The sequence below is a fragment of the Limulus polyphemus genome, unplaced genomic scaffold (genome assembly GCF_000517525.1).
Source record: "Limulus polyphemus unplaced genomic scaffold, Limulus_polyphemus-2.1.2 Scaffold1465, whole genome shotgun sequence".
Lineage (NCBI taxonomy): Eukaryota > Metazoa > Arthropoda > Merostomata > Xiphosura > Limulidae > Limulus > Limulus polyphemus.
The window spans coordinates 199,781-211,750 of NW_013667075.1; the positions used below are offsets into that span (position 1 = coordinate 199,781).

General features: G+C 33.3%; 1 protein-coding gene across 1 annotated transcript in view; it reads left to right on the top strand.

The window, feature by feature from the left end:
* The window catches only part of LOC111086825 (slit homolog 2 protein-like), a gene marked incomplete at its 3' end in the record, with an annotated part of 189,243 nt that overhangs the window by 133,132 nt on the left and 44,141 nt on the right, over positions 1 to 11,970 (top strand). The window contains exon 5 of the mRNA XM_022391287.1: positions 1,692 to 1,763. Coding sequence (XP_022246995.1) covers positions 1,692 to 1,763 — 72 coding nt within the window. The remainder of the gene's footprint in view (positions 1 to 1,691; positions 1,764 to 11,970) is intronic.

Consider the following 11,970-nt stretch of genomic DNA (forward strand, 5'->3'; position numbering starts at 1 on the left):
AGAAACTACAAAATAAAATAATAATAATATGGGAAATTTATGTCAATTTGTATGATTTTAGGTGTACAAAACGTTTGTCCTATTGGTTAAAGAAATTTTGCTTCATAATCAGAAGTTGTAATGAGATTTTAGGTTCTTTGCTTCTGAGTCTAGATTTGGTAGACCTCGAGTACACAAAGAGTTGGTTTACTATATAAATTTAAAAAGCAATTTTTAATCTCATATCGTTACAGATTATGGAATTAATATTATTTAAAAAATAAGTAGTCACAGTAAATATTGTTTGGTTGCTATCAATTTCCTCAAAAAGTATTGTTTAGTTAACGCAAATTTTCTCAAATACTGTTGTTTTACTTACTAAAAGCTTTCTTAAGCAGTAATTCAATTAAACAACACGGGATCTCTCCTTCAACCAGAGGTGAAGTAGTGTTTTGGTGTAGCAGGACAAGGAACAAGAAATTTTGATAATTATTTCTTGGAGGTGTTGCTACACCGTTAGAAATTCTGGAATCTGCTGCTTCCAAATATGCAATCCATTTAATGGTAACATATTTCAGTCGGAAGTTTTTGGCAGTGAAAGAAACACATGGTTTTGGTGTGACTTCCCCACTTTACTAGCAACGGTCAATCGGAAGTTTTGACAGAGAAAGAAACACATGGTTTTGGTGTGACTTCCCCATATTACCAGCAACGGTCAGTCGGAAGTTTTGACAGTGAAAGAAACACATGGTTTTGGTGTGACTTCCCCACTTTACCAGCAACGGTCAATCGGAAGTTTTGACAGTGAAAGAAACACATGGTTTTGGTGTGACTGCACTACCTTACAAGCAATGATCAGATACACACAAATTGGTTAGCTCTTTGTATGCGTTTTTTCTTCATTACCTGAGATTGGAGACCTCGTTCTTGATCTGGCGAAAGGCTACTACTACTATCACTAATGTTCTTGTTATCCTCAAACCTATTTTTGATGTCGTCTTTGGGCTTCATATCCGCAACAAGGGCTGTAAAATGTCCATCGTGGTCGCATCCAGGCTACAAGTCAAACATCTCGAATCCTTGCATATGAAGATAAGCGAGAAACTGATGGTGATTCATGATGGTATGTTAAAAAGTAGCAAAGTCCTAATCACGGTCAGTGGGGCTTACATCTATCTGCTGAAGATCTATTGAGCTTTGTTCTGAAAAACAGATGCAACGATAGGCGAAGAAGATGGTTTCGAGTGCAGATGAAGAAGTTATATCATTAACTATGGTTATGAAGTAGTCAGACATAACATTAACTATGGTTATGATGTGGCCAGACATAACATTAACTATGGTTATGATGTAGTCAGACATAACATTAACTATGGTTATGATGTAGTCAGACATAACATTTTATGTTCGATCCCTGCACCGACGCGCTTCTGGTTGAGGGAGAGATTTTGTGTTAATACAAGTTTTTCACGTAGTATTGTTTTACTTACAAAAAGCTTTTTCAGGCAATAGTATTCAGTTAATACAAGTTTTCTCAAACAGTATTGTCTTACTTACAAAAAGCAATGTTGTCTAGTTATTGCAGGTTTTCTCAAACAGTATTGTCTTACATACAAAAAGCTTTCTCAAGCAATGTTTAGGTTATCTTCGTTTTCTAAATTCCTATTCTTAAAGCACAAAGTATTACAGTTATTCACTCTGTTTGTTTTCAGGGATCTCAGTAACAACAAACTTGCTGCTATCGGAGCAAAAACGCTTCGCGGTGCCCCAAGGTTATTGAACTTGTAAGTAGACATATTAGACATTTTATCTCTCTGTCTGTCCGCTTGTGTATGCAGGCATTCAGTGTAATGATCTAGGTCATTAGTAGCTGTTCAATTCTGATAGAGTCCTACTACAAAAAACAGTAGTTAACTATTGACTTTGTTCAGAAACACTATATCTTTATTAATGTCAGATGTTTCTCAATATTAATTATATCAGTTAGTGTTTGTTTAATAACTTTGAATTAAAATTAAAACTGACAATTATGTCTCTAAAAGAACTTATTTCAGAATCATATGTCTGTGTTGGATTGGAGATTCTTACTGCTCTAAACTCTTTAAGTTTTCATGGTTATGCAAAGAAAGTTTTACTGATCGCTCTTAAGCATCTTGGAGTTCCAATATAAAACAGTTAATTTTTTGAATCCGTTTTTCGTTCGTGACGTCTCTGATGGCAGCTGTTGAATCCTATCTAAACTATGGTAGTTGCTGTTGAATCCTAACTAAACTATGGTAGTTGCTGTTGAATCCTAACTAAACTATGGTAGTTGATGTTGAATCCTAACTAAACTATGGTAGTTGATGTTGAATCCTAACTAAACTATGGTAGTTGCTGTTGAATCCTAACTAAACTATGGTAGTTACGGATGAGTGTATTTTAAATAATCTAGGAACAACAGAAGTAGCGAGCATAAAAATTCAACTTTAACCCAATAATCATATGTGCCTTAATACATACCTATAAAAAGGCTAAACTAATTTTGACATCGTTGATGAATATATATATATATATCTATTTTGTATATAATGTCAATACATTTCATAGTGATGCTGAAATCTACCAGACCTACCTTCATTTGTAGCCTTCTTGACGTTTTTGTTGTTGATTTGACTATTTCACGAGCTTATTTAAGTCAATTGAAATATAATACTTCGTGCAAGTAAACCTTATGTTACCTTTCATGTTTACAACTTGAATTACATGAGTCTTGAAAATATCCTGTGCTTCTCAACGTAATGGACTCGGGCTAATCATATTTCATGTAATATTATCAAATCGTTATTAAACGTGTGAAACATAGCCGTTTGGCATTTTTCTCTAATGTGACACCTGAAACCTACATTTAAAAAATAACTGTTACATAAGCCAATATTAGTGCGTTTCATCGAATGAACACAAGATTGGCGTTTTTACTATGTAGCCCAAGTACTCCATGTATTGAAAGTGCTCAACCGTAAGTTTGTGAAATATAACCGCCATATGATGAACTACGAGAAAGACCTCTCGCAACAGCAATAACTTTCGTTACTGATGTAAACAGGATAAAAAAAACAAGAAAAAGCTCCTGATGGCATGTTTAAATGGACGATTCTATTCAATTAAAGATAGTGGTGCCAGGTTCCGTATTACGAAGAACAAGACTCTGACGAGTTTTGTTTATATAACATGTGAAATATAAAACAAGATACTAATAACTCTTAAGTATTATCGTGTAAAACAATTAGCTGCACAATAAAAAACAAGTTATTTGAAGCCAAATCTTTAAAAACACAGCGCTGATGTTGTATTGTAGTGTTTATAAAACAGAGGAACCATAATTATTTGCATGTTTAATCAAATTGCTTTTAAAATCGCAATATAATACCATAAATCGAACGATCTTTGAAGGATTGTATTTAGCTGTTACCCTTTTCACCAGAATTATATTTGCAGAAATTTAAGAAACTCATCTCAACATTCTTAACGTTTCTATTTTAGATTTAAACTCTTGCCTACACTCTGATTTAAAGCCATAATTCCACAAACCTTAAGATTGTACTTAAAAAAAAAAGCTTACCTATGATAATAATACTTCAGAAATAACGAAGATTTCAAAACAAAATAAATATACTTATAATGTAAGGTTTCTCACAAGATCGTGAGTTCTTATAAAAATAGTTGAATAGATTTAGTTACATTGGAAGTCGCAAAAATGCTCATTCCCAAAGTTCCGAAGTTCTTGGCATTAAAAGATAGAAAGTACAATGATTACTAGTCCCTGGTGTTTATGTTTTCGTTTATCTTATCCGATATGGTCCTTTTTCTTGTCATCTTTTCTTAAAACATGTATTCACCATCTTCTTTGTTATTCGTCTCTCTAGTTACTTATTATTTGGTCTCTCTAGTTACTCGTTATTTGATCCTCTTTCCATCTTCTTCATCCGGTGCAAATTCTAAGTTATACACCATACAAATTTTCCTCGTATGATGCTTCTGTTTTTCTTCTAATTATTTCCATGAATTATTATTTAAGAAACAAAACTTAATAGATATTCATTTTTAATCAACTTGCACATCACTTGCTGGTAAACAACAAGTCATCAAAATTATAAATTTCGTAATTGTTTAAAAAGTTTCATCTAAGTAGAGAACTATATGTAAATCTTACGTCTGAGAAATAACTATTGCTAACTTACAAAATGATACTTAATACTTTCAGTTCTTTTTCTTTTATTTTGCTCAAACAGCGTCATGTGTTTTAGTCTTTCGTTATCAAAACACAGATTTGGTTTAAATCACAAAATAATTATGTGAAACAATACCTCTCTCATTTGAAGGTCAGATACAGTTAGTTTTTAAACGCATAGCTGCTAGACTGTAAAAATTGGACACGTACATAAATCATCTTATTGAATGTGTATGTGACTAATTCAAAAAAAGGATAAATAATGCGGTTAATTTTTCAGAGACGTGAAACGTAGATAATCACAAAGTAATAAATAGCGTAATTAATTCTTCAAAGATATGTAGTGTAACTAGTTAGTGCTGTATCATCAGCAAACATAGTAATTTTTACAACTAAATTATAATTCACATGAATCATTTATGTATACTATAAAGAAATGGATCTAACTACAGAACCCAATGGAACGTCATACTTTATTATGTTCTCATCATTAAAATTATTTTTTAAATCTATAATCTGTATTGTTTAATACAAATAAGATTTAAACCATTTTAATGGAATACGTCTTATCACTTGAATGTTTTTCCATGTTATCTAATAATATATGATGTAATATTTAATATATGATGCCTTCTATAAATCCAAAAAATACACTCATGATTTTTCCGTCATTATCTAAGGACTCATAAATATTTTGTGTGAGGTTTAATAGGTCCTTCTCTAACTCCATATTTATTTTTAGAGAAAACATTGTGTTTATTTAAAACTGTAATCAACCTGCTTTTTACTGTCTTTTCTAATATTTTAGAAAATTCTGACAACAATAAAGTAGGTCTATAATATATACTGTATATACTTATTCTTAGCATCTTGTTGTATGTTGGGATTACTATGACTTTTTTTAAACTCATCTGGAAAGGTTCCTGTTGTAACAGATAAACGAATACAGGTGATTCTATGGCATAAATTATTTTACTATTCTAACCAAAATGCCACCATGCCCTGCACTTTTATGATATAATATATGAATTATTTTACTATTCTAACCAAAATGCCACCATGCCCTGCACTTTTATGATATAATATATGAATTATTTTACTATTCTAACCAAAATGCCACCATGTCCTGCACTTTTATGATATAATATATGAATTATTTTACTATTCTAACCAAAATGCCACCATGCCCTGCACTTTTATGATATAATTTATAAATTATTTTACTATTCCGAGTAAAATGCCACCATGCCCTGCACTTTTATGATATAATTTATAAATTATTTTACTATTCCGAGTAAAATGCCACCATGCTCTGCACTTTTATGAAATAATTTATAAATTATTTTAGTATTCTAACTAAAATGCCATCATGCCCTACACTTTTATGAGTTATTAAGTTCATAATTATAGTTTTCACTTCTTCATAACATGTACCAAGTAATAAAATTAAATTATTAATTTTGTTTATACTAAATGTTATACATCGTTCATCGTCACTTTTTTACAACTTTGTGTGTTATATTTATAAAATAAATATTTAAATATATTTGATAAATTTCTAATTATGTCATTATCATTTCATTTGATACTTCAGTATTTTTTTTACCATTATTATTATTTTTCATGGGTTGGGATTTTAATACAGGATATTGCCTTTCATTTTTTTTTAACGCGGCAGTGGGCGTAAAAACCTGTAAGGTTGCATGTAATTTTGTTTCACACTAATACAGAAACCGAAACAGCTGCATTCGTTGATCATAACTGGAACCATTTGTCATTGGGAGGTTATTCTGCTCCTCTTCCAAGAAAACGTTTTAGTATCCATTCATAGGAAAAAAGTGGTTAAATAAAAAGGTTTTCATACATTTGAAGAAGGCCTTAAAAATATTTGAAGACCCAGGTCCATATTTGTTGTGCTAGTGATATGTAAATGGTATAACTGTATTAAACGGACCTTCAAGTAAACATACAAGACAGCCACGAGCTAAATTTAAGGACAACAAGGGACCTTTGTGTTCAACTAGGTCGTCCAATCCACTAAACTCAATTCTAAGTTAAAAATAATACAATCCAATCCAGAATTTATCATTCAGTTATTTATTAAGCCTTCCATTAAACTCTCTCAAATTTACTGCATCCATCACATCTGAAAACAACCCATTCTAAATGCCAACCCACTCTGTTACAAAATAAAACTTTTAAATGAAGATGACTTCTACCCTATGTATACTATTCCCATTATTATATAATAATAAAATCATGATGATGCATCAACACTATCAGTTCCATTAAAAATCCCAAACACCTCAATCAGATTTCCTCTAACTCTTCTTTTTTCAAAAGAAAATTTCACAGATCTTAATAACCTCGCATGACAACCTATTCATCTAGGGTATCATCCTAGTAGTCCTCATTTGAACCATTTTCCACAATTCAATGTCCTTCCTAAGGTAAAGCACTTAGGACTGAATAAAATACTACAAATGTGGTCAAGCCAGTGACCTCTACAATGAAGTTATAACCCCATTTTGACCTGTGTTCACTATTTATGTAGATACGATCTATAATACTATTTGACCTTCTACTAGCATCAGCACATTGCTTGGATTGCTTACGAGAATGATCAACTGAAACACCAAGATCCTTTTCTTCCATAACACTGTTAAGTTTATTCCCATCAAAATTATACTTATAATTCAAATTATGATAACCCACATGCATTGCCTTGAATTTATTATAATTAAAAAGCTATCTGCAATTTATTCACCCAACTTACCAAATAATCAAATTATTTTGTAAAACAGCAGGATCTTCCTCACAGCTAGCAACACCCCACACTGCAATATCATCAACGATGTAATTGATGTAAAAACGAGCAAATATCCCAACACTGAGCCCTGGGGTACCTTGTGAAACTAATCCAGTTTGACTGAACGCTATTTATAACAACCCTTTGCTTTCTTCAATTCAGCAAACCTATGCCCCACAACAACATAGATCATTTTAACAAGCGTTTTATGTTAAATCTTGTCCAAATGCTTTATGAAAATCTAGATACATCAAATTTACGCCTTTCCCTCATCTATATAAGTAATAACCTTTTTTAAGATTAGCAAAAGATTAATAAGGCGAAGTTTCCTTTAGTGAAACCATTCTGACTGTCCAATGGAATTTAAAGATTTGTTAAATGACTTTGCAAAGCATCTTTTATCATACTTTCAAAACCTTTTCAAGCCACCGATGTAAAACAAGTAGGCCTATAATTACTGTGACAATTTTTATCACTTCTCTTGAAAGGTTGGGTAGCATTAGCAAACTTCCAATCTTCTGACACCTGCCCACTGTTCAAGGACTTACAAAAAAATAATAGCATGTGACTCACATATTCAATCCTCAACCTCCTTCAAAACCTTTGGGGAAATGTTATCTGGTTTAGGAGCGTCATCCTTCGTTAAACTTCTCAATTTTTTGTTTCCTTAACAAGCTCAGATTTAATAAGATAGTCTTGCTCGATGTTGTTTCCATCTATCAACTATTCAGGATGAGATATATCACTTAAATTTTCATTGGTAAACATTTTTTAAAAATATAAATAATTTAATAACCCATTCATCTCATACTCATCAGATATGAGTCGTTCTATACCATCCTTCAAAGTCTCTACTCCTATCCGAGCATTTCCATTACCCTTAATGTATTTAAAGAAATCTTTAACATTATTTTTACATATTCAACCAACCAACTCTCTTGATCTTCTATAATTCTATAAATCTCACATCATATCAATCAATTTAAACTTCTTATATTTATATTTTTTTCTTTAATTCTATACTTTATATCCTCTGTGAAAATTAACCTGGTTATTTACTTGCAACAACATTTTGTTGTCTATAAATTTTTGATTTCAAGGAACTTAGTATTTTTGGTCTAGTCAGGAAGGCTTTAGAAAATAAACAAGTAACTTTCATGAACGCCCCCCAGTGGCACAGCGGCATGTCTGCGGACTTACAACGCTAGAAACCGGGTTTCGATACCCGTGGTGGGCAGAGCACAGATAGCCCTTGTGTAGCTTTGTGCATAATTAAAAACAAACAAACAAACTTTCATGAACTTTGTAAAGCTGACAGAGAACAATAAGATTTGAGCAAATCAAATCTGCTTTCATGAAAAAATTCGTTGTTGCATAAGATACGATACTTGAGGTACTGGAGAAAAAATACGTTAGGTTGCGAAATAAAATTTTAATTTCTTTTACAAGAACTATAATTAATACTTATAGCATATGAAGTAATCAAGTCATTAAAACACGGGAAACTAGAATACAAAACGATTATATATCAAAATAAGAACTTTATCAAGTGAAGGTTATTTACGATAAATGACAAGACAACATCGCTATTGTAAGACTCGCTTTCGGTACAATACCTAAGACAAAGATCGTAAATTCCATTTCGGCCTTGAAGCCTGATAAAGACAAATAGCTGAGAAAAAGGATTGGACTCGCTTGTACTCTGCGTTTTGTCCTTATAGCTAACTACACCTTTCTCGTTAGATTTCGTTTCATTAAACTTTGGAAAAATAAAAATTTACCAGTATGGCTAATAAACTTTAAAGATTAATTTAGATACCTCTTTCTCACGAAACTAAAACTTATAAAAAAGATTAACAAGCAATAATATATTTTGAAAAATCAAAGCACAACTGAGCTTCGTATTACATGGGATCATTTTCTTTTATGTTTAAAAGATTGTTGCGATTAGCAATTAACATGGTTTAGTACGAAATTCTTAGTTCATTTTGAAGTGATATATTTTTATGTATCCTCAGAAGGTGTAGTTGAATTTATTTACAAATATTTTGGTGGTCTAGTATATGTGTGTCTGTGTTCATTCATTTTTATTGAGTCCACACAAATTTAGAGTTTGAGAACCCGGCGTGGCTCGTTAGTAAGTGTGCCTGGACATTGAATCCCGTGATTCCGGGTTCCCGACTCCTTGCTTCCCAAACGGGGTTCGCAATTCGGAGCATTGGGTACACAATAAGGGTGACGGCCAAATTCTACCATTCTATTGGTCAAGAGTAACCCAACAATTGGGGCTGGGTGCTTTTAACTTTCTGCCTTTCAGTTACAAGTTAGTGACTGGTAGCACAAATAACCCATATGTAGCTCTGTGTGAGTATGAAATGAAATAAAAATAAAACAGTGCCTCTTTATATATGGTCGCGTTCAATTTTTACTGTTCTTTGTTGAGTGACTACAACCATTTTCTTTTCTTTTTTAATTCTAGCATATTTTTTTGTTCCACAACCGGAGACCTGATGATTTTGGTTACATATTCTTAATATAGAACAATCCTGTATAACGTAGTTTCAACAGTACACCTAGTAACGATGTTGTATGATGGAATGCATGCGCACTTATATCCATTAAACCTTACAAGACTACTGGGATCGTGTTGATCTAGGGTATTAATGGTTTTATTTTCCTTCAAATATAAAAAAATTAAATATCATCTTTGGCTAACAAGGTATATAGAAACGTGAATTAAGTTTACGAGTAATAGCTGTAACGATATATAGAAAGACAGACGAGTAGGTAGATAGGTTGATGGATTATTATTCAAGTTACATTAGCATTAAGGGTCAACCGTAATGATCTTCATCGACTTTGACACTTAAGTTTTTGTTTGTTTCTTCGTGTGTTTTTTTTAAAGCAAATCCACCGCGGGGAATCGAACTTCCGATTTTAGAGTTGTGAGTCCGTAAACTTATCACTGACCCACCGTAAGCTATTTGGGGTTCACACTTACTCACACATCCACGTTTCTTAAGCCTATTGGTTCATTTTCCAGCATTTTTAAACGGCAAGATACTCCTACTTAATGTCTGTTATAAACCTTTTTCAAATATACCTAACCAACGTTGACAAGCTGTTATTTCATTGTCTCAGAATAAGATTCCTTTGTTTAGCCTTACTCGATACTAAAGCTAGCCGTGACGAAAGTAATGCTTTTTCTTCTTAGATCCTACCAATTCTCGCTATTTTGAAAACGATTGCCATTTATAAGTTATATATCGTCAACTCATGCTGTCCTGAAAAAAATTCCAGCGTCCTTACTTAAATTATAGACTATATACTGTCAACACATACCGCCAAGAAAAAAGCCCAATGTTGTTATTTAAATTATAGACCATATATTGTGAACATATGCTGTCTTGAAGAACGATCCAGCATTTTTACTTAAATTTTAGGTCCAACATCGTTATATACTTTAAACACATTCTGTCAAGAAAACAAGCCCAATATCGTTATTTGAATTATATATCATATACAGTGAATACATACCGCAAGGATAAAAACAACAACAACAAACACTGCATTTATTCAAATTGTAGATCATATATTGTGAACGCATGCTCACATGAAGAAAGGTTCAGCGTCGTACTTAAGTTATATATCATATACTGTGAACGCATTTTGACATGATAAAAGGCCCAGTGTCGTTATTTAAAGCTGTGATTGGAGAGTCCAGGGCTCGATCCGCGATATACTATTGAATATGCTCTGTGCTTTCAGTTGCTGGGGCGTTATGGCTGTGACAGTCAATCCCCCAATTTGGTTAAAAAGTAGTCGCATAGGGTTTGTTTGTAATTAAGCACAAAGCTACACAATAGGCATTCTGTGCTCTGCCTACCACGGGTATCGAAACCCGGATTCTAGTGTTGTAAGTCCGCAGACATACCGCTGTGCCACTGGAGGGGGCGGTTTGCTAAAGTATCTACCCAATAAGCAAAACTGTGGATTCGAAAATCCGTCTCGTCAGAAGTACGCCACCATTACAACTTTATATAGTTAGTAATAATTTATTTGTAGTTAAGCACAAAGGTACACAAAAGGCTACCTGTGCTCTGCCTACCATGGGTATCAAAACACGGTTTCCATCGTTGTAAGTCCACAGACATGCCGCTGTGCAACTGGGGGTCAGTTAATAATAGAAAGTCTTCTTATTAGTTTAACTTTAGGTTAGGAAAACATTCACTCTATTCTTATTTCATGGGTCCCACATGGCCAGGTGGTTAGGGCTTTTGACTCACAATCTGAGGGTCGCGGGATCGAATCCACGTCCCACCAAACATGCTCGCCAGATCAGCCGTAGGGGCGTTATAATGTGATGGTCAATCGCAATATTCGATGGTAAAAGAGTATCCCAAGAGTTGGCGGTGGGTAGTGATGACTAGCTGTCTTCCCTCTAGTCTTTCACTGCTAAGTTAGGGACGGTTAGCGCAGATATCCCTCGTGTAGCTTTGCGCGAAATCCATGACAAACAAACAGATACAACCTAAAATCCTATTTTCCCTACCACTAGCAACAGCACACTGCTTGGATGGATTTAGAGACTGATCGACTATTACACCAACATCCCTTTCCTTCATAACACTATTAAGGTTATTTCCATCCAAATTATACTTATAATTCAAAGTATGATAACCCACATGCGTTATCTTGCATTTACTATAATTAAAACCCATCTGACATTTATCTGCCCAACTCACTAAATGACTTAAATCCTTTGTAAATCAGCAGCATCCTCTTTACAGCTAGCAACACCCAACACATTAATATCATCTGCAAATTTAAGTAATTTATTGACCATTCCGTCATCTATGTTATTGATGTAAATCAAAAAGAGTAATGGTCCTAAGACTGAGCCCTGAGGTACCCCACTTCTGACACTAATCCAGTTTGACTGAACTCCATTTATAACAACCCTCTGCTTTCT